The sequence below is a fragment of the Myotis yumanensis genome, unplaced genomic scaffold, assembly GCF_028538775.1.
Source record: "Myotis yumanensis isolate MYYU_CA2020_CCGP unplaced genomic scaffold, mMyoYum1.0.hap1 SCAF_5, whole genome shotgun sequence".
NCBI lineage: Eukaryota > Metazoa > Chordata > Mammalia > Chiroptera > Vespertilionidae > Myotis > Myotis yumanensis.
The window spans coordinates 96,700,020-96,727,668 of record NW_027223756.1 but is presented as its reverse complement, the minus strand read 5'-3'; the positions used below and the strand labels follow the sequence as shown (position 1 = coordinate 96,727,668).

Below are 27,649 nucleotides of genomic sequence, written 5' to 3'. Positions count from 1 at the left end.
CGGCTCCACCATCAGGGCTAGGGGACAGAACTGTGCTGAAGGCTGGAAGGTGGGTGAAGCCGCCCCTGACTTGGACCTATTAGAACTGAGGACCTAAGGCAGTGGTTCTCGACCTTCTGGCCCTTTAAATACAGTTCCTCAAGTTGTGACCCAACCATAAAATTATTTTCGTTGCTACTTCATAACTGTAATGTTGCTACTGTTATGAATCGTAATGTAAATATCTGATATGCAGGACGGTCTTAGGCGACCCCTGTGAAAGGGTCGTTCGACTGCCAAAGGGGTCACGACCCACAGGTTGAGAACCGCTGAGTCCTAAGGAGAATGAAGAGGCTGCAGATCTGTAGGTGAGAAGGGAGTGCTGGGACTGAGAAGAGGCCCTGAGGGCACTGGCTGTGGAGACTGTGGAGTGGGTGCAGCAGTGGAAGCCTGGGGCTGAAGTCCCTGGATAGAGTAGTGCTAGCACCCCACCACAGTGCAGCCTGGGAAGCTCCTCCTCATCCGTGACCCGAGAAGGGCCATGACCCGAGAAGGGCCATGCAGTAGAGCTTAGGGCCAGCCTACACTGGAGGGGTCTGAAGGACACACCCAACATTGGATCTAGGAGAGCTGTCTATTTCTTGGAGGAATTTGTGCTGGTGAGCAGAAAGGGGGCTGGACAGTAGGTCCAGGAAGGAGATCAGCCCTGTCCACCTGGAACACAGGGGAGGTTCCCTTTCCCAGCAAAACAGCTGCTTCTGACCCAACCTGCAGTGACCTGAGGCAAGGGGCAGAAAATGTGTTCCCATCCAGGTGGCAGAGAGGAGGTGCCAGCAAACCAGGAAGAGCTGATGAGGCATTAGAAGAAGGACTCAGCCACCTCTCCTACAAGCTACTGGCACTACCCCCAACACAAGATGATCAAACTATCCCAGCCAAGATCAGGATACTCCCACAGAGCCCAGCTGTGTGGGGAAAGGGTGAACAGCTCAGAACAGGGACAATCAAGGCATAAGACTCGAGGCAGACCAGCCTCTGAGCTAAGGAGTTCCCGCCCGCTGGACTACCAGTGGCTTCAACCTATCGGACAGGTTGCCCAGGGCCAGAAAGGGACAGTGAATCACATTGGGCTGCACCAGAGAACTCCCAGGAGGTCCAGGATAGACACACCAAGGGACCAGATTCAACATCAGAGCAAAATCCAGCAAGCTCCACAAATAATGGACCTAAAGATTTTTGAGTGTATGTGGCTTTGTTTTTTGGTGTGTGTGTATGCGTATGTGTGCACGAGTGGCTTTTTGTGCTTTTCTTTTTCCCTTTTATCTTTCTTCTTTTTTTCTTGCATATCTCTAATTTCTCTTTTCTTTGATTCTGTTCTCCTTTTGTCTCTTCTTATTAATTTTTCATTTTATGTTTTATCCTTTTTTTCCATTTTACTTTTTCTATCTATACCTTAATATATCCATTATTACTACATTTTAAATTCATTATTATTTCATTTCTTTTCTGTTTCCTTTTCTTTTTGCCTCCTATACTCCTTCTTTTAGCTTCCTCCTTGCTCCCATATAGCCATTTTTTTTTACCTTCTTCTTTCTCCCTTTTTCTTTATATCCCCTCTAAGCCTTTGGCCACATGTCTTCTAGTATTCTTTTTATTTTTTCTTTGCTTTCTCTTATTTTTCCTTCTTAGTCTTTCCTGTTAATTGTTACTTTGCATACCTTAATTTTCATGGTGTTTTTGGTTTGGTCCTGTTGTGTCTTGTTCTGTTCTGTCAGCAGGTATAACTGCTGGCACAACAAGGTTGGGGTTGGGCCTGTCAGCAAGTCGGAGGGGAGATCCCTCCAATGAATGGGACATCAACAGATAAGTCCCAATTATAACAGGAGAGCCCAAAATAATGCACACAAAGGGGCATTCCTAGAGCATCCGTCTCAGGACAACAAAGAGACTGCACCATTGGACCCCTTAAAACACTTTCTACATGAGGCCATCCCACAATGACTGGGACACATAACAGTTCTACCTAATACATAGAAACGAATACAAAGAGACAGATAAAATGGGAAGGCAAAGAAACAACCCCCAAATGAAGAAAAAGAAGGAATCTCCAGAAAAAGAACTAAAAAAAATTTAGGCAAGCAAACAGAGAGTTCAAAATAATGGTTATAAAGATGCTTAAGGAGCTTAGTGCAAATTACAAGGAACTTGGTGGGAACTATAGCAGCATGAAAGAGGAAATCCTATATAATAAAGAGGTAATATGCAAATGGACCATCACACCCTCGCATGAGATGGCCGCCCCTGTGTGGTCACAAGATGGCCACCACAAGATGGCCGGCAGGGGAGGGCAGTTGTGGGCGACCAGGCCTGCAGGGGAGGGCAGTTGGGGGTGACCAGGCCTGCAGGGGAGGGCAGTTAGGGGCGACCGGGCTGCAGGAGAGGGCAGTTGGGGGGTACCAGGCCAGCAGGGGAGGGCAGTTAAGGACAACCGGGCCAGCAGGGGAGGGCAGCTGGGGGCGACCAGGCCGGCAGGGGAGAGCAGTTGGAGGTGATCGGGCCAGCAGAAGAGGGCAGTTGGGGGCAATCAGGCCGGCAGGGGAGCAGTAAGGCATCGATCAGGCTGGCAGGGGAGTGGTTCGGGGGTGATCAGACTGGCAAGCAGAAGCGATTAGGGGCATTCAGGCAGGCAGGCAGGCAGGCGAGCAGTTGGGAGCCAGCAGTCCCGGATTGTGAGAGGGATGTCCAACTGCCGGTTTAGGCCCGATTCCACAGGGGTCCCAGATTGGAGAGGATGCAGGCTGGGCTGAGGGACACACACCCCCTCCAGTTCACAAATTTCGTGCACCGGGCCTCTAGTAGAAACTATAAACCAGAACCAGACAGAAATGGAGAATAACATATCTGGCATCATGGATATACTGAAAGGAATTAAAAGAAGATTGGATGAAGCCAAAGATCCAATCAGTAATTTGGAAGACAAGGTAGAAATAAATACCAAATTAGAGGAATATCTATTACAGGAATACCAGAAGGGGGAGAAGATGAGCAAAGAACAGAGAACATGTTTCAAGAAATAATGACAGAAAATTTCCCCAACCTGGTAAAGGGAAAAGTTCAGGAGGCACAGAGTCCCAATCAAGATGAAGCCAAAGAGACCCACACCTAGACACATTGTAATTAAAATGGCAAATGTTAAAGACAAAGAAAGAATCTTATAGACAGCAAGAGAGAGACAGAAAATTACCTACAAAGGAGTTCCCATTAGAATGTCAGCTTACTTCTCAATAGAAGGGGGTGATATGAAGTATTCAAAGTAATGAAAAGCAAGGGCCTAAATCTAAGAATACTGTATCCAGCAAAATTGAAGGTGAAATAAAAAGCTTTTGAAACAAAAAATTGGTTTAAGAAGTACTTTACCACCAAACCAGCAATGCAAGAAATATTTTTTTTTTTTTTAAAAAGGACTGCTTTAAGAAGAAAAGGAGAGAGAGAAGGGATCTAGGCATAAAGAAAATAAAAATGGCAATAAATACCTATCAACAATAACCTTAAATGTAAGTGGATTAAATGCTCCAGTCAAAAGACATAGGCTGACTGAACAGATAAGAAAACATGACCCACATATATGCTGCCTACAAGAGACCCACCTCAGAACAAAAGATACAGACTAAGAGTGAAGGGATGGACAAAAATATTCCATGCAAATGGCAAAGGAAAAAAAGCTGAGGTACTCGTATCAGACAAAATAGACTTCAAAACAAAGGCCATAACTACATAACATTAAAGGAAATGATTCACCAAGAAAATATAACCCTTGTAAACACAAACATACCCAATATAGGAGCACCAAAATATATTTTTTAAAAAAACAACTTCTTGATGGACTTTAAGGGAGAGATGGACAGCAATGCAGTGATAGTAGGGGACTTTAACACCCCATTGACATCACTGGATAGATCTCCCAGACAAAAAAATCAACAAGGAAACAGAGGCACCCTACATCAGATGGATCTAACTGATATTTACAGAACATTTCATTCTAAAGCAAGAGGATATACATTCTTCTCAAGTACACATGGAACATTCTCAAAAAACAGACTACATGTAAGGATACAAAACAAGACTATACAAATTCAAGAAGATTGACACAGTACCAAGCATCTTCTCAGATCACAATGGCATGAAGTTAGAAATCAACTATATTAAAAACAACAACTCAAAAACACAGAAATACATAGAGACCAAAGAGCATGTTACTAAACAATGAATGGGTTACCAATGAGATCAAGCAAAAAATTAAAAACTTCCTGGAGCCGTAACCGGTTTGGTTCAGTGGATAGAGCGTCGGCCTGTGGACTGAAGAGTCCCAGGTTCAATTCCGGTCAAGGGCATATACCTTGGTTGTGGGCACATCCTCAGTAGGGGGTGTGTAGGAGGCAGCTGATTGATGTTTCTCTCTCATTGATGTTTCTAACGCTCTATCCCTCTCCCTTCCTCTCTGTAAAAAAAATCAATAAAATATATTTTTAAAAAAATAAACTTCCTGGAAACAAATGAAAATGAACAACCAACCAACCAATACGATGGAACACAGTGAAACCAGTCATAAGAGGGAAGTTCATAGCATTACAGACCTACCTCAAGAAATAAGAAAAAGCACAAATAAGCTATCTAACCCTACAACTAAATGAATTAGAAAGACAACAGCAAGAAAAGCCCAGAGGAAGCAGAAGAATGATCAGAGAAGAAATGATATAGAAACTAAAAAGAACAATACAAAAGATCAATGAATCCAAGTGCTGGTTCTTTGAAAAGATAAACAGGATTGATGAATCCAGACTCATCAAGAATCAAAATAAAATCAAGAAACAAAATAAAATCAGAAATGAGAGAGGCAATATAAAAACAGACACCACAGAAATACAAAAGATTGTAAGCAAATACTATGAACAACTATATGCCAACAAACGGGACAACCTGGGCAAAATGGACAAATTCCTAGAAACATACAATCTTCCAAAACTCAACCGGGAAGAATCAGAAAATCTGAGTAGGCCAATAACAACTGATGAAATTGAAGCAGTCATTAAAAAACTCGCAACAGCCGGAACCGGTTTGGCTCAGTGGATAGAGTGTCGGCCTGCAGACTAAAAGGTCCCAGGTTCGATTCCGGTCAGGGGCATGTACCTGGATTGCGGGCACATCCCCAGTAGGAGGTGTGCAGGAGGCAGCTGATCGATGTTTCTAACTCTCTATCTCTCTCCCTTCCTCTCTGTAAAAAAATCAATAAAATATATTTAAAAAAAAAAACTCGCAACAAACAAAAGTCCTGGCCCGGATGGATTTACAGGAGAATTTTACCAAACATTCAATGAATAACTAATACCTATCCTCCTCAAACTATTCCAAAAAATTCAAGCTTGAATACTTCCAAGCTCTTTTTATAAAGCCAGTATTACCCTAATTCCAAAACCAAAATGGGTAAAAGACTTAAATGTAAGGCATGAAACCATAAAAATATTAGAAAAAAAAACAGGCAGTAAAATCTCAGACATCTCACATAACAGAATTTTTGCCAATACATCTCCTAGGGCAAGAGAAACAAAGGAAAAAATAAACAAATGGGACTACACCAAAATAAAAAGCTTCTGCACAGCAAAAGAAAATAAAAATGAAAAGGGAACCCATCGTATGGGAGAACATATTTGCCAAAGATACATCTAATAAGGGGTCAATATCCTAAACACATGAAGTACTCATACAACCCCCCAAAAAAGAAGACAAACAATCCCATTAAAAAACGGGCAGAGGACCTGAATAGACATTTCTCCAAAGACATACAAATGGCCAAGCAACATATGAAAAGATGCTCAAAGTCACTAATTAACAGACACATGCAAATTAAAACCACAATGAGATATCACCTCACACCTGGTCAAAATGGCTATAATAAAAAAATCAGTAACAACAAATGCTGGTGAGGACATGGAGAAAAGAACACTAGTTCACTGCTGGTGGGAATGCAGATGGTGCAGCCACTATGAAAAATAGTAGGGAATTTCCTCAAAAACTTAAAAATGGAACTTCTGTTTGACCCAGAGATTGCACTTCTTGGAATATAACCCAAAAACCCCAAAACACCAATCAGAAAGAATATATGCACCCCTATGTTCATAGCAGCATTGTTTATAATAGCTAAGATTTAGAAACAGCCCAAGTGCCCATCAATAGATGAATGAATAAACCAGCTGTGGACATTTACACAATGGAATACAATGCAGCTGTAAAAAAGAAGGATCTCTTACCCTTTGGGACAGCATGGATGGACATGGAGACTATTATGTAAGTGAAATAAGTTCATCTGAGAAAGAAATATCACATGATCTCACTTATTTGTGGAATCTAATGAACTGACCAACAAAATAAGACTTGAAGCTGGAGACATGGAACAAACTGACATACCTCGATGTGTGTGTGTGTGTGTGTGTGTGGGGCGGGGCGGGGGGGGGTGGGGGATGAAGAAGGGATAAACCAAAGAACTTTTATACTTACTAGAGGCCCGGTGCACGAAATTCATACACTTGGGGGAGGGGGGTCCCTCAGCCCAGCCTGCACCCTCTCGCAGTCCAGGAGCCCTCAGGGGATGTCCAACTGCCAGCTTAGGCTGGGGCGGCCTAAGCCGGCAGTCGGACATTCTTAGCGCTTCTGGCTGAGCGAAGGTGGGGAGCACCGCTCAACCAGAAGCCTGGTGGCGCAGGCTCGCTGACCCCAACACCCACTGGTCCTTCCAGAAGGTCATTCCGCCATCCGGTCTAACTGGCATATTAGCTCTTTATTATATAGGATATGCATAGCCCATGGACCAGGCAATAGGATAGTGAAGACCCCGGGGGTGGGGGTGGGGGAGGAGAGGTAGGGACTGGGAGGGGAGGAGTAAAGGGGGGGAATGGGAGATATCTATAATACTATCAACAATAAAAAAATTGGGAGAATCGAAGATGGCGGCATAGGTAAACACCGGAGACTGCCGCCATAAACAACCACTTCAAAAATACAACTAAAAGACAGAACGGACATCAACCAGAACCACAGGAAGGCTGGCTGAGGAGAGACTCTTCAACTAGAAGGAAAAACAACAGCATTACGAGGCTCAGAAGAGGCGCAGTGTGGAAAATTTAAAGGTACGGTGGTGCGCGCGCAAAGCGGGCTAGTGGCTGAGGGCGCGGTTGTCGTTTTCAATCCGGAGGGAGTCTCAGACTCTGGGCTACAGATCCGGGCGAGTCTCTAGGGACCCAGACTCAAACAGGAGAAGCGGGACTGTCTGGCTACGGTCCCTCCAAGGTTTGCAGCGGTTGCCGGGACAGAGAGGCAGAGCCCATGGGGACGGACTGAGAGCAGGCATAGCTGCTCCCTCCCTGCGCCCTGTTGATCCCGCCCCGCCCAAGCCCTGCGCAGAGCCATTTGCCGATCGCCTCAGGCAAAGGCTGGATTAGCGCCTCCCCAGAGGACTGAAGTTTTCCACACAGCTGATTCCTACAGCCAGTCGGCCTGGTGGTCAAATCCCTCTAGTGTTAACTACAACAATTAAGGCTTGGCTAGAACAAGAGTGCGCACAAAGACCACAAGGGGGTGCACCAAGAAAGCATAAAAGATGCGGAGACAAAAAAACATGACAGAGATGGAGGATATGGAGCTAAAAATCGCAATTTTGAGGGCTTGCTATAAACTTGAGCAGAGCCTCATGAAAACTAATGAGACCCTCGATGCTACGATAAAGAAATTAGAAAGTAAGCATACACGGACTGAAATAAAGAATATTATACCCAATAGCAGACCAGAGGAGCACAAGAATCAAACCAAAGATTTGACAAAAAACACCCAACTGGAAAAGCAAAATGAAAAAAGAATCCGAAAGTGTGAAGATAGTGTAAGGAGCCTCTGGGACAGTTTCAAGCGGAATAATATCAGAATTATTGGGGTGCCAGAAGATGAGAGACAGCAAGATATTGAAAACCTATTTGAAGAAATAATGGCAGAAAACTTCCCCCACCTGGTGAAAGAAATGGACTTACAGGTCCAAGAAGCGCAGAGAACCCCAAACAAAAGGAATCCAAAGAGGACCACACCAAGACACATCATCATTAAAATGCCAAGAGCAAAAGACAAAGAGCAGCAAGAGAAAGAGACTCAATTACCTACAAGGGAATACCCATACGACTGTCAGCTGATTTCTCAACAGAAACTTTGCAGGCCAGAAGGGAATGGCAAGAAATATTCAAAGTGCTGAATACCAAGAACCTACAACCAAGATTACTTTATCCAGCAAAGCTATCATTCAGAATTGAAGGTCAGATAAAGAGCTTCACAGATAAGGAAAAGCTAAAGGAGTTCATCACCACCAAACCAGTATTACACGAAAGACTGAAAGGTATCCTTTAAGAAGAGGAAGAAGAAAAAGGTAAAGATACAAACTGTGAACAACAAACATGCATCTATCAACAAGTGAATCTAAGAATCAAGTGAATAAATAATCTGATGTACAGAATGAACTGGTGATTATAATGAATCAGGGACATAGAAAGGGAATGGACTGACTATTCTTGGGGGGGAAAGGGGAATGGGAGATTCGGGAAGAGACTGGACAAAAATCGTGCACCTATGGATGAGGACAGTGGGTGGGGAGTGAGGGCGGAGGGTGGGGCGGGAACTGGAAGGAGGGGAGTTATGGGGGGGGAAAGAGGAACAAATGTAATCTGAACAATAAAAATTTAATTTAAAAAAAAAAAACAATAAAAAAATTTACATTCAAAAAAATAAAAAATAGCCCTAACCAGTTTGGCTCAGTGGATAGAGCGTCGGCCTGCAGACTCAAGCGTCCCAGGTTCGATTCTGGTCAAGGGCATGTACCTTGGTTGTGGGCACATACCCAGTAGGGAGTGTGGAGGAGGCAGCTGATCGATGTTTCTCTCTCATCGATGTTTCTAACTCTCTATCCCTCTTTCTTCTTCTCTGTAAAAATCAATAAAATATATATTTTTAAAAATAATAATAAAAAATAAATAAAAGGTAACAATAATTTACTTAAAAATTTTTTTTCAAATAAACATAAAAAAGACACAAAGAGGGAAACAAAGGGAAAAAAGATTAAGAGAATAAACAGAAAATGTATGCTAAAATGGTAGATTTAAATCAAACCATATCACTACTGACTTGAAAGGTTAATGAACGAAATAATCCAATTAAAAGAAGAATCTCAGATGGATTAAAGAAAACACAATACAAGAGTTTTACTTTAAAGAGAGACACAGGTACGTTGAAAATAAACCTAATACTTTACTGGTGACTTTCATTCAATATAAGTACACTGATTTTGGAAAAGACTGAAATTTGAATCCTGGTCCCTTTTCCCACAACCTTAAACAAAACAAAACAAAACAAAATCATGTGTAGTGTTTTTTCTAACAAAACGTACCCGTTAATATGTTCAGAGATCCTAGTCTTTACAATACATTTTATCAGGTTGGAAATATTTCACTTAATTCTTATTCAAAGAAAACAATTCCCTCTCTCAAGTAAGAAGAATTCTGAAACATTTCTAATAGATCAAGAAACATTAAAATGTAGGGAACTGTTTTAGTTTTCCCAAATTTCAGCACGTAGGTACACCAAGTATAGATGTCTACTGAACAGATATTTCAATGGGTGAACTGGCACACATACTAAGGAAAAATTAAATACTTACCAGCTGAAGCCTCTGTGAGCTCAGGAAGTGAAATAGATTCTTCAACTAAACATCCAGACTGTGTTAAACCACGTTCAGAAAGTTTCTTTGGGGGAAAAAAAGTGCACACAAAAAAAGTACCAAATCTTATTAATTACAGAATTACTGGTATCTTTTTAAAGGTTTGAGTAAGCATTGCAGATTACCTAGAAATATAATGTCAAACCAATCAATGAGGCAATTTTATCACCTTCATTATCTGATCTCAAAACTATAGGAAGGAGAATCTAACTAAAAACAGAATATTCATTCTAAATGTATTCCCTAGGCATTTTGTTACCTTATTCGAAGTCTAGAAATTATGCTAACTAAATTCATTAAAGAAGAAATTCTCCAAACAACAGAAAATGTTATATAATTACTAATCAAACAAAAAAAGTATCAATAGCTATGATAGGAAAAGCATTAATGGCTAGGATAGAAAACATATTAATGTGGAAACCATTTCTTAATCATGGTATATGTCCAAACAATCAAAGTTTTGATAAGAAACAATTATTATCCATTCTGTCAAATGATGATTTCTTATTAGCTAGAATAAGGTAGAGGGAGTAGAGATTCTAAGCAACTCTAAACGAAACCTATTGGACCCTGAAGAATCTTTAACTGACTATCAAAAACTTAGACCAGTCTAAACAAAATCATTAGGACATGTACTATATCAATGTGACAGAGAAGGTACAGAAAAAAGGTTTCAATTCTAATGGTTAGGTGTCTCTTCTCACTGAAGAAATGGGAACCTGCTGTTCAAACCAAAAGTAACAGTATGAAAAAGGAAGGCATGAGAGAACTAGCTCCCTGTTTACATTTGAGTAAAGATCAATAATATTTCATTCAGGTTGGTCTTTTGATAATCTTGACAGGCTTAAGTTATCAGCAACAAAAATCCTTAGTTCCTTGAGGCAAGTGAGCAGAGCAAAGGAGCAATTGCTAAATAGCAATTATTAAACCAATCAGAGCGTGTACTCTCCCTGCCAGGAGCACGCCCTGCACCTTTCCCTTCAGCCTCTTCTTCCCCCACGAGCACTCATTCCTAAACTCTAAGGGACTCCAAGCAACTTGCAACCAGGGAGCAATGGGCAGCATCCAGGACTAACCCCCTGACCCTGTGACCAAGGCCCCCTTTTCTCTGACGCCTTAGTGAGCCAAAGCAGCCCAGCCTGGGCTCATTTCCCCACCTAGTCTCTCACCTGTTGCTGCTTCTGTCCTAGTCCCTTCCTTGTTTCTCTGAACCCAGCTTTAATAAACGTCCTCTCAAAATCCCCTGGACTGGTACTGTGAAATCTTCCCTGCACAAGGTCAAGAACCCACATACTACCCACAGGTCCTAGGCAGACCCGCTCAGGGTCAGGTCCCATTTCTGGTAACACCAATATCACCCCAATAAATTCAATTTAAAAATAAATAAAATCAATCCTTGCAAAACAAACATAGAGGTACCAAGGCAGAAGTGCCAAGACGCACAGGCCTGAGGAGTACAGTATAATTTTCTAATTTACCAGTAATGTGTAAATAAAATACTCATGTCAGCCTCCTTTGGCAGACAAAAAGCTACTCCAGGACAGGACTGTGACTTTCTGTTGTACCATCAGCATTTATTGCAACAATACCTCAAACTGCTTAATCTTTTCATAAAAACTTTTTCAGACAGCGTTTAATCAAAACTGTCTCTAAAAACCAATAAGCCAACTAACAATAAAAATTAATTAGTAGGAAATACACACACTCATGTAATCTGAAACCCAGCTACAATATAGCAGTACAAGGTACTCTAACTGAAAAAAGGATCTTTAAAACTACCTCGCCAGGCCCTAACCGGTTTGGCTCAGTGGACAGAGCGTCAGCCTGCGGACTGAAGGGTCCCAGGTTCGATTCCAGTCAAGGGCATGTACCTTAGTTGAGGGCACATCCCCAGTAGGGGGTGTGCAGGAGGCAGCTGATCGATGTTTCTCTCTCATCAATGTTTCTAACTCTCTATCCTTCTCCCTTCCTCTCTGTAAAAAATCAATAAAATATATTTTTTTTTAAAAAAACTACCTCTCCAGGAAAGCAAAGCTTTATTTTCCTATGTTTCCAATAAGTGAGTTACCTCAGAAAGATCTACAAGAGAAGTTTGAAAAGCGCATGTTCTGTCTGTACTGGGAGGAATAGCAACAACAAACATCTGGGGACCAACTGCATTAGTTAGATTTTCATCAGAATTGCTCTGAGAAGATATTCTCCGACGTTTGGATAACTGTGCAAGGAACGCAGACTGCTGACATTCACCAAGACTTTCCTTTTTGGCTGTAAACACAAAACAAAATAAAAACAAAATAGGCATGAGTATTTTCTTTTACAATTTTGTACATCATAATTTTAGTATGATTTAATGCTTGAGTCTAAAGACTTCAGAAATGAATAGGAAAATCTAGTAAAATTTTTAATTCAAAAAAGGAAATATAATGGAAAGACAAGTGAACATGACTACTAAAAAGATTAACACAAATTTACTTAGAAAAACATATTTAATTATAATTAAGTTTTTTCAGACTATAAAATGCAGAAAGATATGCTAAAATACATTGGCATTGGTGATACAGTATCTCATTCTGTTTTTACATTTATATTGAAACTTATTCTTTTGAACATTTCAAAGGATGTGGTTATGTTCTAATATTGGTTCTGCTTTGTGTATGAGTTTATGAAAATACAGCCACAATGTGCCCCAGTTCTTAGCTACAAAAAAGAATGTTATTCTTTGCAGAATTATAATAATCATGTTAATAACATATTTTAAAACCCAGGTAAAAGAAAAATAGGTAAGTTACAAACTACAAATAAAAATGAGTACATGAGAGTGGTCACGCACTAACAGGCAGATGAATTAAACTTGTCTTGAGTTGAAGTGCACTGCACACAAGGAGGTGTTGAAATTACTTGAAGATGGTTCAAGACACCAAAACAAAATCATGTGGAACCTTACTTAGGGTGCAGAGCAGTAGAGGTATGATTTTGACGATTATGGATAAGGCCAAGATTCATCTAATTCTAGTAATTGAAATGTTTTGTGATTGGAAAATCAAAGGTGACAAAAAAAATAACCAAATGAATTATAATCTAAAAGTTATTATAAAGAATATGGCAGGCTATAAAGATGTCAGATTGGATAGATCAGTTTATAATATCGGGGATGGGTGTTTGGTATTCATGTAAATGCTTGCCAAACTTAATAATCCTCTAAAAATCAAGTTTGCACACTCAAATTTGTCACATGGGCTATTATAAAGATGAAATGAGCTAATCAGCTCTGACAGTTTTACATCTAAAACTTAACTGTGACCATGTGGAAGTGGAGGCTCAGAAATGCTTGACATTCGGTTTTTTTTCCCAAGAGAACCAGAAATCAAGGTTTTTACATGAAATGTCCCAAATCTTGAATGTTAGACTCCATTTAAAAATACAACTCTGCTCAGAAAGACTGCTCTTGCACTGTGAACTAAATCTTTTTTTATATCTCAGAGGCTTGTCTGAATTCCACAGAAGTCCAAACTGACTGAAATTTTTTCTACTCACTCAAGCCTGTTGTTTGGAACCCCTCTGCCTCTGAGAACTCAGGACAGTCAGTAATTTTTTCCTTTTCCTGTACGGAGTGAAAAGCCGACTGGAAGGCAGATATGCGCTCTTTTAAAGAAGTAACATTTCGATATAATACAGGGCTGCCCTGTTAAAATACAGAGACATAAAGGGTATTATAAATCAAGTCAAACATAGTTTCTATATTCTTGGCCTAAAACTATTGAATCTAAAACTAAATACAAAGGTTTTTGGAAGACCAGCGATAATAAATTAGTGTAGCAAAGCCTCTTCTCCCTTAAATCACACATTTTCAGTTTGAATATTCAGTGTGCTGCCAACATCTTAGCTTCTCCCTCTGCTCCTCCTCCAGTGTTTAGCTGTGTGATATGTAATATACATGTGTAGCTATGGGTTGGTCAATAATGACATTAGTAAGTCTATAGACTAGACAAGAAAAATCTGGAGTAGGTGGAAAACACTTTAAAGAGGCACCCAGACAAAACATACCCCCAATTATTTGAGGGCTAAATAACTCTTTAAAATATTCACAGAAAATCATCTGCATGATGCCTTTGCTTCATGCAAGTCTCAGGGTACCTGGTTCAAACCAAGCTAGTCTCATTACTCATGTTCCTTCATACACACCCTCTCTCTAGGAGGCCAGAACACATAGATGTTCCCTAGTAGCTCAGATACCCACTCTCACATTTACCCTCTTCTTTGGCTTCTCCAGCTAACTTTTCTTCATTTCATGGGACCCTACCTCCTTAGAGCTGAAAGCCAGCCATTCACTTGAAATACGGAACCAAGTAGTAAGATGGTATAAGCACAGGAGCTCTCTGCAAACTCTAACAGGGTTTCAGCCAAAGATGCACAAAATGGAACTGATACAAGCAGGGATAGAAATGCCCGATAAATGCAAGCAATGCACAGTTTGAGTTCTGTTTACCCATAAAACAAACTACTGACTACATTCTCTATCCAGGATCTCCTCCCCTACCCCTTTATTATTTAGACTACCAACATATTTCCATTGCTTTGGAGTTTGTGGCAATTAACAAAATTACACAAAGTGGCAAAAGTTAAAGTAAAAAAATACCTCCCTTTAAGATATTGTATGGAGGAAAATCAGTTAAAATCTTGAAGCCATGTTTGATGGTGAATCTGCTCATGCACTTGATTCTATTCCCAGTTAAATACATTCAGAAAGCAAACTGTTGCATAATAACAGAACATTTAAAAATTCCAATATGATTAATGATGTAAACTTTTATGACATAAACAGCATATAACATTCATTAAAAGCTGGTGATCAACTCTAATGTATATGAGATATAGAGAAAGAAAGGGGTTATCCCAAATTTACCTCGAATATTCTTTTTTGGTACTCATATTTGAGCATGGCAGAGGTAAGTTCAGTATCCTAGGAATTTGAGCACTTTGAAATGCTGCTTAAAACAAATTTTAGGTTCTCTGAGTCAAAACTGTTTATTTCTGATGAGGAATAACAATATACAAAGTAAATAAAACACTTAAAATGTACTGCTTTTTTTGATGCTTTTGTCTTATGAACTGTGTCAGTCAACAACATTCTTCCATGTGCCAGAAACTGTTCCACGGACTTAGAATGAAGGGAGGAAATTATGTTCTAGAGTGAAATTCTGAAAACACATTTATACAGTTTTAGGTACAAGAGGTGCTATTAGGAAGATGAAAAAGGAATGGTGATTCAGTAACGAAAAGGGCTTCCTAGCTTGTATCGAACAATATTCGATCTAAAAATATTTGAGTTGAAACCAAAACAATGAGAAAGGGGTAGTTAAGGAGAGACATTCTACAAGAACAAGGTAGAACAAAAGCAGAGGCCTTGATGGAAATAAGATGTAGCAGAAAGGCCAAGAGTGCCCAGGGATGAAAGGAGATGGGGAGATGAGGCTTGTGGTAGACAAGGCTCAGATGAGCGAGGTGTGATGTGATGAAAGCTTCAGGAGGTGTTTGGTTTTTAAGTCAAGTCATAACAGAAAGCCATGGGAAGGTTTTAAAGTAGCAGAGGGAATGATTTGATTTATACTTTAAATGTATCTCTTTGATTAGTCTGTGAAATGGTGAATGAATTAAGGAAAGAGGGAAGTAGAAAGATCAGTTGGAGTGAAATTAGCAATTAGGCAAGTAGTTGGAGATGTAGGCAGGAATCACATTAGCAAGTGAACTGTGGGGACATGAGGAACTAGATAGGTTTTGATATGTGATGGGTTGGATATGAAAGATGAGGAAGAAATACTGATAGATAATTGTACTGAGCAACTGGATAATGATGGATGTAGTGACATGGGGATGTGATTAGAGGATCTGATAAAAGAAATCTATAATTTGGTTGGGACCATACAATGCTTGAAATGCTTATTTATAAAACCCAAATAGAGATGTTGAATAGCAACTGGATATCCAGTTGCTCATGGAAAAAAAATTAGACTGCATAAGGAAAGCAAAGAAAAGGGGGCAGAGGAAAACCCTGGGACAATTAATATTTTTACAGGGGAAAAATAATAAAAGCGTGGAATCAGCAAATTAAGCACAGAAAGAACGACAGTGACACAGGAAGAAAACCAGGTGGCAGTCCAGAAACCAAGTGAAGAAAGCTTTTCAAAGAGGCAGTGGTCGAACATATCAAAAACTGAGGAAAGAAAAAAAAAAGGATGGTTGAGTAAGATGCAAATTTAGATTTTATCTTTGTCTTGGTCATTTGGGATGAATGATGATGAAAGTATTCTCAATGGAGTGGTCTAATTGGAGTAGCTAGAAGTAGTGGAGAGAATAGGAAAGAAGAAAGTAAACATTTGAATACTGATGTAACCAATCTATTGGGAAGTTGTAGAGGACAGGAATACCCTATATAATAAAAACCCAGTGACCATAACAGCAGAACAAACAGAACGACTGCTTGACGAGTCACTATGAGGTGCAGTGACCGCCTTTTGGTCTCTTTCCCCGGCCCGGCAGGCTCCGATTGATGGTTGATGGCAAACGGGGATCTGGGGTGGGTGGCGGGGGATGTGGGCATCGCCAGACCAAGGCCCCTGTCCTGCTTGGTCGTCCCACACCCAGAGAGTGACCTGCGGCAGGGGTGGGGCGGTGAGCAGGCGTTAACAGCTGACCTCTCGATCCCTCCCCCTGCTATCAGGCTCCCATCTCCGGATGGGGAACCAGAACCCGGGAGAGTGGCAGCGGGGGGCGGGACTGGTGAGCGGGCGGCAAATGGGCCAATCTCTTGGTCCCTACCCCTGGCCCACAGGTTCCAATTGCCACCAATGGCGAACAGGGACCCGGGTTGGGTGGCAGGGGATGAAGGTGGCGCCAGGCCAAGGCCGCCCCCCCCCCCTCCCGCCAGTAGGTCGCCCCACACACAGAGCAGTGGTGGGGCTGGCAAGTGGGTGGGAACATCCGAACTCTTGGTCCCTCCCCCAGCCGTCAGGCCCCCATCGCTGGATGGCGAACAGGGAACCCGGGTGGGTGGAGGCAGGGGTCAGGGCAGGCTGCTGGGGAAAATGGCCCTGATCACAGTCTAGGCCTAGGGACCGTACCCATGCACAATTTTGTGCACTGGGCCTCTAGTATGTATGATAATAGGTATGAGGAAGAAAGAGGGCTAGATTTCCATCATTGGTAGTGGGAAGGATCAATAGCTAAAACCTCAACACTGAAAGATTAAGAAGTAGCAATTAGGCAAGAAAGAGAAATAAAAGGCATCCCAATTGGAAAGGAAGAAATAAAACTGTCACTATTTGTATATTTTATATATGTGTGTGTGTGTGTGTGTGTGTGTGTGTGTGTATATATATATATATATATATATATATATATATAAAAACCAAAGACTCCACACCAAAAAACTGTTGGAATTAACAGAATTCAGTAAATCTGCAGAATACAAAATTAACATACAAAAATCTGTTGCACTTCTATATAACAATCTGAAAGAGAAATTAACAATTGCATTTGCATTAAAAAAAATACCTAGGAACAAATTTAACCAAGGACGTGAAAGATCTGTATACTGAAAATTTTAAGATATTAATGAAAACACAAATAAGTGGAAAGATATTTTGTGCCCATGGATTGAAAGAATTAGTACTACTAAAATGTCCATAGTATCCAAAGCAATCTATAGATTCAATATAATCCCCATAAATATTCCAATTACATTCACTATAGCAATAGAGCAATCATAAAATTTGTATGAAACTACAAAAGACCCCAAATAGTCAAAGTAATCTTGAGAGAGAACAAAGCTGGAGGCATCATACTCTCTGACTTCAAACTATATTACAAAACTATAGTAATTAAACAGTATGATATTGGCATAAAAAGACACAAAATCAATGAAACAAGAATAGAGAGCCCAGAACCAAACCTACCTATCGATGGTCTATTTATGACAATGAAGCAAAGAATATACAAAGAACAAAGGGTCTCTTCAATAAATGATGCTGGGAAAAATGAACAGCCACATACAAAAGAATGAAAATGGACCACTAATTTCCACCATACACAAAAATTAACTCAAAATGGATTAAAGACTTGCAAGTAAAATCTGAAACCATTAAACTCCTAGAAGAAAATATAGACAATGAGCTCCTTGACATTAGTCTTGGCAGACTTTCTGATTTGGCAACAACATAAAAAGTAAACAAGTGGGACTACATCAAACTAAAAAGGATTCACATAGCAAAAAAAAAAAAATCTCAAAAGAATGAAATGAAAAGGCAACCTACCAAATAGGAGGAAATATTTGCAAATTCTATATGTGATAAGGAGGTAAGATCCAAAATATATAAAGAACTCATACAACTCAATTGGAAAAGAATAAACAATACAATTAAAAAATAGGCAGAAGATCTCAATACATGTTTTTCCAAATAAACAGATACACAAAACGGTGCTCAACATCACTCATCATCAGGGAAATGCCAATCAAAAACACAATGAGATATCATCTCACACCTATCAGTCTATCATCAAAGACAATAAGTGTTGGCAAGAATGTAGAGAAAAGGGAATAATCATCATGTACTATTGGTGAAAAGGTATATTGGTACAGCCATTATGGAAAAACTATGGAGTTTCCTCAAAAAATTAAAAACAGAGCTACCATATGACCCAGCAAGTCACATTTGGGTTTATACAAAGAAAACAAAAACACTTACTCAAAAAGATAAATATACCCCATGTTCACTGCAGCATTATTTACAACTAGAGGCCAGGTGCATGGATTTGTGCACTGGTGGGGTCCCTTGGCCTGGCTTGCAGGGATTGGGCCAAAACTGGCTCTCTGACATCCTCCGAGAGGTCCCAGATTGCAAGAGGGCAGTTCTTGGGTGACGCACCCCAGAATCGGGCTCCCTCCTCTCTGGTTCCGGGTGCATCACCCAAGAACCGCAGCTGCCAAGACACCGCATCTCGGCAGCTCCTGCACTGAGCGTTTACCCCCTAGTGGTCATTGCACATCATAGCTACCAGCACGTTGGACGGTTGGCCGATCACTTAGGCTTTAATATATAGACTAGAGGCCCAGTGCACAAAAATCTGTGCACTCGGGGGAGTCCCTCAGCCCAGCCTGTGCCCTCTCGCAGTCTGGGACCCCTCAGGGGATGACCACCTGCTAGCTTAGGCCCGCTCCCTGGGGGAACAGGCCTAGGCTGGCAGTCAGACATCCCTCAGGCAGCCCGGGAGCTCTCGGGGGATGCCCACTTGCCAGCGGGGAGCAGGCCTAGGCTGCAGTCGAACATCCTTAGCGCTGCTGAGGAGGCGAGAGGCTCTCGCCACCACTGCTGTACTGGCAGCCACCAGCCTGGCTTGTGGCTGAGCAGAGCTGCCCCTGTGGGAGCGCAATGACCACCAGGGGCAGCTCCTGCATTGAGCATCTGCCCCCTGGTGGTCAGTATGTATCATAGTGACCAGTCATTCCCAGTCGTTCTGCTGTTAGGGTCAATTTGCATATTATATACCCTTTTATTATATAGGATAAAGGCCTGGTGCACGGGTGGGGGCCAGCTGGTTTGCCCTGAAGGGTGTCCCGGATCAGGGTGGGGGTCCTGCTGGGGTGCCTGGCCAGCCTGGGTGAGGGGATGATGGCGGTTTGCAGGCTGGCCACAGCCCCTTCAGGCTAGGGGTCCCCACTGGGGTGCCCCGCCAGCCTGGGTGAGAGGCTGACGGCTGTTTTCTGGCTGGCCACACCCCCTTCAGGGTGGAGGTCCCTGCTGGGGTGCCTGGCCAGCCCAGGTGAGGGGCTGATGGCTGTTTGCAGGCTGGCCATGGCCACAGGCTGGAAGCAAGTATCTGGGATTTATTTATCTTCTATAATTGAAACTTTGTAGCCTTGGTCGGGCTGGAAGCAGCCCCTCCTTGAGCAGAGGCCATGGCGGCTGGAAGCAGATATCTAGGATTTATTTATCTCCTATAATTGAAACTTTGTAGCCTTGAGTGGAGCTCAGGGCCGGCAGGGCAGGCAGGAAGCTTGGCTTCCTCCATTGCCAGGGGCAACCCAAGCCTCCTGCTGGCTCCAGCCCCGTGGCTGCCACCATCTTAGCTGGGTTTATTTGCATATTCGCTCCTGATTGGCTGGTGGGTATAGTGGAGGTATGGTCAATTTGCATGTTTCTCTTTTATTAAATTCAACTAGAGGCTTGGTCACTGCCACCCCCTCCCTCTGCCCTCTGGCACCTGCCTTGGCTGACCTGGCGCTGCCGCCCCCTACTGACCGGTCATTCTGCCATTTGGTTGATTTGCATATTAGGCTTTTATTATATAGGATAGATAGCCGAATATGGAAACAGCCTACACACACACACACACAGTGGAATGTTACTCAGCCATAAGAATGAAACCTTGCCATTTGGGACAACATGGATGGACCTAGGGCAGTGATGGCGAATCTATGACACACAAACTTATTTTTTTGGTTGATTTTTCTTTGTTAAATGGCATTTAAATATAAAAAATAAATATCAAAAATAAAAGTCTTTGTTTTACTATGGTTGCAAATATCAAAAAATTTCTATGTGACACAGCACCAGAGTTAAGTTAGGGTTTTTCAAAATGCTGACACACCAAGCTCAAAAGGTTCGCCATCACTGACCTAGGGAGTATTATACTAAATGAAGTAAGATGGAGAAGAACAAATACCATATGATTTCACTTATATGTAGAATTAAAAAAACAAAGCAAACAAACAAAACAGACTCATGGAAACAGAGATCAAACTGATGGCTGCCAGAGGGGAAGGAGTTTGGGGGACGAGCAAAAAAGGTAAAGAAGAGTTAAGAGTTCCAAATTTCCAGTTCTAAGTCACAGAGATTTAATGTACAGAATAGGGGATATCCTATATAATAAAAGCATAGTATGCAAATTGTCCGCTCGACTGGGAGTTTGTCCGGGAGTTCGACCAGGGGGCAGGCCAGCATGGGGAGGGAGGGAGGCCCTGGCTGGCAGCCAGCAGCTGCTAGGGACCCTACCAGTGTACGAATTTCATGCACTGGGCCTCTAGTAGTCAATAACAACACAATAATTTTGTATGGTGTTAGACTATTACATCCGTAGGTAAATAAAAATTGATTAACTAGGTTGTAAACCTGAAATAAATATAGTACTTATTTTAACTATTTTTTAAATTTTTTAAAAAGCAGGCCATTTAAAGGATAGGAAATAAAAATGTGTTGACTGAATAAATGAACAGGATTCTTTAGTTCTGTAAGCTAAAATACAATGGAACAATGTCTTCAAAATATTGATGGAAAATATATGTCCAACCCAGATTTCTGTTATACTAAAACAACCTATAACTCAATATGCTGGTAGAATAATCTTTGTCAGCTGTGCAGAAATTCCAGAAAAATAAGGTAGTAAAGCAAGACAAGAGAAAGATATTCAATCAAGGAAATAGGGAATTCAAATTGGAGAGGAAAAGAGAATTACCATGGATGGTGAAAAAAAGTCACAAAATAACAGCTATCCAACAAAACTAGTGACAACCAAGCCAACAGGAAGAAGACAGAAGGCACTAGGAAAAAGGAAAAGAATTGATAGACGGTATTGGAAGAAATGAGAAAGGGAGAGTGCTGGGAAAACTATGGCTAGATGTGAGAAAGCAAAATTTTCATTTCTCTCCCACTCTCTCTCTGTCTCCCCCCCTTCCTCTCTTTCTAAAAATGAAAATTTTTAAAAAATAATCTATGGGTCTATCTTGCAATTTGAGGGTATATTTTGCATACACTGTCATTTGGAAAATATGGCTTCACTCATCTATGCAGATTTCCAATGTTGACACATTTTACTATGCAATATCAAAACATCACACTCAATAAACCCACTGATCTATCAGAAAACTCTAACTACTGGGAAGTTATCAAGCTAATGGTGGTGAATTTTTTCCAAGATTCCAATTTCCTCTTGAAAACTTAAAATTTTTTCATTGGTAAGAAGTATCTCAGTTTTTCCTTTAAATGGCACATACATTTTTGAGAAAATGTCAGCCACATCCCCAAGTCTGACTGACCATGATGTCTATCAGTCATTCGTTAAGGTAAAAATTATGTTCCATGAAAAAAGTGTTTAGTCCAGCTCAGAGCTCAAATAACTTAATTTTCCTCAAAACATCCACACTTCTGTATGTACTTTGGAAGTACTTGATGCGTGCTTCCCATTTCATCACACCTAATATTCAAGGGCCGAGAATGAATAAAATGTGTAATTTTTATTGCTTCATCAGGATATTAAGTGAAACTGACATTATTACTATTTCTTGTGAATGCTTGTCAGTGATGAATAAAATAACAACTTGGTGCCATCAGTTTTACTCGGCACTGCTTTTGCAGCATGGTTGTAAACATCAACACAGTGAAAAAGGCAAATAGCATCTTAGGACATATACAAAAAATAGTTCTGACATCTTGAAGGGAACTCCAGGATCCCCAGGGATCTGCAGATAAACTTTGAGAACTACTGCACTGCACTACATGGCCTACGCACACATACTGTCTAAAAATAAAGAAGTGGGCAATGTAAGTACATTTTAAAATAGGAAGGCCAATAGCACAAGAGGCAAAAGCAATTGTCCTTTAAGAAGGATAAACTGGGGACTGTGTCATTCATAGGAAGACTTGTACTACTATTTGACTTTGGTTATTCTACTAAAAACCTGTAAAAATATCTCAATAGTTCCCCATCAGCAGGCAAATAATTTGCTCCCTTCCACAGGTTATCCCAAATACATTTTGTCCTAAAAACTCTTGCCCTATATGCCAACATATAGTAGTCACAAAAAAGTTACACAGTTAAGAGATAAGATATCTAAAGAAAAAGGTTGGAAAACAATGCTTCACCTCACTATAGAAAAAGATATTAACTAGAAAAAAATTTGCAAAAGAAAACTCCTCTAGAAAGCCATTTCTATCCAGAATCTTGTAACATTTAATATAGGGGTTGGCAAAAGTAAGTTTATAGTTGCAAAACAATTTATTCTTTTATTATTTATATTACTGTATTATTTTCCACATGAACAACTGTAAACCTATTTACATGCTCAACATCATTTACATTAAATGCACACTTCCAATAAGACAGAGGATTATCATCTCTCCAGATCCAAAACAGGAAGGTAGAAACACTTTACAAAAGCAAAACATTCTCCCTAGAATTCATGACAGAAATTAAAGAAAATCATACCAGAAAAGGGAAATCCTGTGTCAAAGGAGACTTCTCTGCATTCTTTAAATTCCGCTGCTGAGCAATGAAACGAATCAGATTGTTTGTTTCAGGAGAGCCCCGAACACCAACTGTAGAACGTCGTCTGGATTTTTTAAGGCAGGATGATGACTTTCCTACAACGAAAACTCTTTTAAATTGAAACAAAACAAAGCAATCCTCAGTATTCATGTCCTGAAGATCTGTGATATACCAGTCTGAGAGACAACATGATAAACAAGTGGTACAGAAATCTAAATAGAGTATAGGCAAAATTGTTCACAAATGATCAAATGGATAAAAAGCTTTGTCCATTGATTTATTCCAGGGGTCCTCAAACTACGGCCCGCGGGCCACATGCAAATACAAATATTGTATTTGTTTCCGTTTTGTTTTTTTACTTCAAAATAAGATATGTGCAGTGTGCATAGGAATTTGTTCATAGTTTTTTTTTTAAACTATATAGTCTGGCCCTCCAACGGTCTGAGGGACAGGGAACTGACCCCCTGTTTAAAAAGTTTAAGGACTTCTGATTTATTCCATGTTCCTGGAACACTGCCAGGTACACAGAGGTATTTATTAAATATAGTTGGATGGATCCCTAGTCAGTTTGGTTCAGTGGATAGAGCGCCAGCCCATGGATTGAAGAGTCCCAGATTGGATTCCAGTCACGTACCACAGTTGCAGGCTCAATCCCTGGCCCCATATCTGGACATGTGCGAAAAGCAACCAATCCATGTGTCTCTCTCACATGGATGTTTTTCTCTCTGTCTCTCCCCTTCACTTCCACTCTCTCTCTAAAAATTAATGGAAAAATATCCTCGGGTGACAATTTAAAAAAAGAAAAATTATGTATGCATATCTATATATATAAAAGCCTAAGTGACTGAACGACCAGTCAACCAGTCGCTATGACGCGCATTGACCACCAGGGGGCAGACGCTCAATGCAGGAGCTGCCCCCTGGTGGTCAGTGCGCTCCCACAGCGAGAGCGCCACTCAGCTGACCGACCCGTCCCGGTGGCACACCAGCCCGACAGCAGCCACTCACTCCCTCAGTAGTCCTGCAGGTCCAATCTCCGGAGAACAGGCCAGGCACCGACGGACCGGTGGCACCAGCATGAACCCAGCAGTGCCACCAGCCTCCTGGAAGTTGGCCTTGGGCACTGCGGCCACTTCCCCTCCCTAGATGCTCCACAAGGAAGAAACGATATAAAAGCGGCCGCCAGGTGGCTCCCAACAACCAGTATGAACGTCAATGGGATGGATGCGGCAGGCGGTGTTGAACTGCCGGTTTTGGCCCAATCCCCACAGGCTACCCCAAGGGACCCCACCTGTGCATGAATTCCTGCACTGGGGAGGGGAAGGGGGGGTGTCCCCTCAGCCTGGCATGCGCCCTGCACCCTTTAGCAGTCCAGGAGCCCTCGGGGGATGTCCGACTGATGACTTAGGCCCGCTCCCCAGTCGGACATCCTTAGCTATGCCGCAGAGGTGGGAGAAGCCCCCGCCACCACCGCTGCCCTTGCCAGCCAGTCAGCCCGGCTTGTGGCTGAGCAGCGCTCCCCCTGTGGAAGTGCACTGACCACCACGGGGCAGCTGCTGCATCGACTGTCTGCCCCCTGGTGGTCAGTACGCATCATAGCAACAGGTCATTCTGTCGTTCAGTCAATTTGCATATTAGCCTTTTATTATATAGGATACACATACACACACACACACACACACACACACAGAGTTGTGTGGAACGAATGTATGACTATATTTATAATTAATAGTTCTCACTTTTGTTTCATATTTTAGCACACAGTAATGACTTGCTTTGGACCAAAACTCTCTTTCTGAATTAGCCAGTCTAATCCCCATGGACTGAAAGGAACAATCTCCACCTAGGCACATGCACTTTCCTGTTCTCAAATCTTCAAGGTAAGGTGTTTCTCTTAGCTATCTATCTTCTTTTGGCACACTACCCTGAATTCTGGCCATATGCATAAGCACAGAAAATAAATGTAGATTTTTACAGGTCTAAGAGTGATGTTCTTGAGAAGCAAGCAAGGAATGGATTGCCACTTCAGTCTTGTCTCAAGCAGGTATTAGTCTAGTGCCCTTTGACTTTCAACTCCCCCATTACCTTCCATTTCTAAATGCTATTCTCAAATCTAATTCCTCTCCCATATTTCTCCTTCATCTAAGTCAGACTTCACAGTGGAATTTTCCTTCTACTCCTTGAAGATTAGTTTGAGCCAATTGTCTGTTTGTGATTTTGAAAGAAGCAAACTCCAATCATTCAATGTAATATTTTCTTACTTGCTCTTCAAATTTCTTATTTTTGTCATATGTGACCATAAAATGTCTTACTATTTATAGTATACACACTCCTCTATCACATGTGTTGGGTCAAAACACGACTTACACACACAATCTTTTCCAGTTTGCGCAGGAAGGACAACTCTGACTTAGGAACATAATCATGCTGGGTGGCCCAGACCCTGGTCTCCTGCTAAGCTGGACGAACTGTGCATGTCCACAGAAGTCTTTCTGATCAAACAAGTTTTCAGAGTCAATCAATTTAGATACGTAAAGTAGTAAGGTACACAGGATAGGGGAACAAATTGAGTTACATTGCAGTTATTTTTAAACTTCAAAAGCACTGAAATACTCTTCTTACCTGCAGAGTTCTTTACAAAGCTTTCAGGCGTAATTCCCAATTGCTGTATAGTTACTGTGGAGAAGTCCAAAGGGGATTTGAAATTATCTGGTGTGCCAGGATTAGGAATCACTTCAGCTGCAGGCTTCTGGGATGTTACAAGATTTCCATTTCCCAAAGGGAAAGAGGCCTTTTCTGAAACAGACAAGATGTTGAGGGGGCTAATTAAGCATCATTACCAAGGAAAATATCTGAATCTTAAATTTCACAAGGAGGCCACGGATCACTACATACCAGCATTAACAGCAGGCTCCTTGGTTTCAAAGGGCTCGCTGTCTTTTGAATTGGTGTCCATCTAAAAAAAGAGAAGAGAAAAAAGAACCCCATTCCTCAGATTAATGTGATTTAATGAAGATCCTCATTCAAGACTGAACTCGAATACAATCTACATTGGCATAAAATTAAATGTGGAGAGTACTTTTGGAACACAAATTAGAGGGAAATGGAGGAAACTGCTGTTTGGAAAAAGAAAAAAGCAAGCCCCAAACTATAAGCCAGCAATTTCCAACCAATGTGCTGCAAGAATGTTTAAAAACCTGCACTACCTGGCTGTTTCGTCAGGGGCCCTGACCTCTTTTTCCCTTTCAGCGGTTCTCAACCTGTGGGTCGCAACCCCTTTTTCTGTCGAACGACCCTTTCACGGGGGTCGCCTAAGACATCTTGTATATCAGATATTTACATTACAATTCATAACAGTAGCAACATTACAGTTATGAAATAGCAACGAAAATAATTTTATGGTTGGGGGTCACCACAACATGAGGAACTGTATTTAAAGGGCCAGAAGGTTGAGAACCACAATCGGATTGTGAATTTAAAAAGGGACAACAGTCAACACAATAGCCGTCTGGTGTGAATGAATCCAAATCACACCTATTATTTTGTCAGATTGGCAAAAAATACATATTTTTTGTATGCAACAGAATTTTGGTGATTAGTTTATGTGTGCCATGAGATTAAAAAAAAAAAATCTTGACAATCGCTGCTATAGGCCCTGGCTTCTCGATCTTAGAGAACATCTGAGTCATCTGCGTCCCCTGCTAAGGGCCCAGCTTCGTGGAATCCCGGAAATTCTAATTCAGGGGGTCGGGCTGGGCCCCAGAAATCTGCATTTTGAAAAGCACGCGGGTTGAACCAGCCCCGGTCGCAGGAGAACCACTGTCTCCGTGGGGCAGGGTAAGGAGAAGACACTCCTGAGACACAGCACCGCCGTGTGAGACACCTGAAAGCCAGACCCTACCTCTGGCCCCGCAGCCGGGCCGTCCTCTCGTCCGGGGTTACCGTGGACGCGCCGCAGCACGAGAGGGACGTGGCGGCCTTGCCTTCTAAACCTCGGCTCTTCCGTCCTGCAGGGCTCGCTCAAGAGCCAGCAGCCTGGACGACTGCCGCGTCCCGGGCCACCGATCACCGCGACCCGTCGCCCGCGGAATCTAGCCTTCAGCTCCGCGCGGCCACCGCCCGCCTCCGGATTCAAATCGCCCGCCCCGCCCCCGCGGCTCACCGACGTTACTCCAGGAACCTCTGCGCCGCCGCCACCCGCAGTGTCCGCGCGCGCCCCGAAACCTCCCTGGCCTCTACTTCCCCGTCCCGGGAACACGAGGGGGTTCGTGATTTCGGGGAGAAGCGACCGCTAGCTGCGGGGGACTCACTGAGCAGAAGGAACACCTGTTACCCCGTGTCCGTGGGGACTACTTACCGTGAGAGTCTCGCGGAGGAACCCTACGGTTAGCTCTTCGGTCCGCCCCTCCTCTCTATCGATTGGATGCTGCAAACTTCGAAAAGAATCATTGGACCAATCCTGACAGAACGATGGGGTGGTTCTAACCCAATCAGCCAGCTCCGACGGCAGCCGTTTCCTCCGCGGGTTGAGCGAAGGGCGGGGTTACAGCC

The 27,649-nt window shown here is 42.0% G+C and overlaps 1 protein-coding gene across 3 annotated transcripts in view; it reads right to left on the bottom strand.

The window, feature by feature from the left end:
- The window catches only part of CDCA2 (cell division cycle associated 2), a 66,840-nt gene extending 39,336 nt beyond the window's left edge, over window positions 1–27,504 (bottom strand). Inside the window, exons 1-7 of one of the 3 annotated variants that reach the window (XM_070416613.1) lie at window positions 27,456–27,504; window positions 25,994–26,054; window positions 25,721–25,894; window positions 23,039–23,193; window positions 13,316–13,463; window positions 11,850–12,046; window positions 9,722–9,806 (exon numbers count right to left, since the gene is read on the bottom strand). In XM_070416613.1, the coding sequence (XP_070272714.1) occupies window positions 9,722–9,806; window positions 11,850–12,046; window positions 13,316–13,463; window positions 23,039–23,193; window positions 25,721–25,894; window positions 25,994–26,054 (820 nt within the window). In that variant the 5' untranslated portion in view covers window positions 27,456–27,504. Of the gene's footprint in view, window positions 1–9,721; window positions 9,807–11,849; window positions 12,047–13,315; window positions 13,464–23,038; window positions 23,194–25,720; window positions 25,895–25,993; window positions 26,055–26,999; window positions 27,042–27,260; window positions 27,321–27,455 lie in introns of those variants that run through there. The other 2 variants (XM_070416612.1, XM_070416611.1) reach the window with 2 other exon arrangements.
- Between the last annotated feature and the right edge of the window lie 145 nt (window positions 27,505–27,649).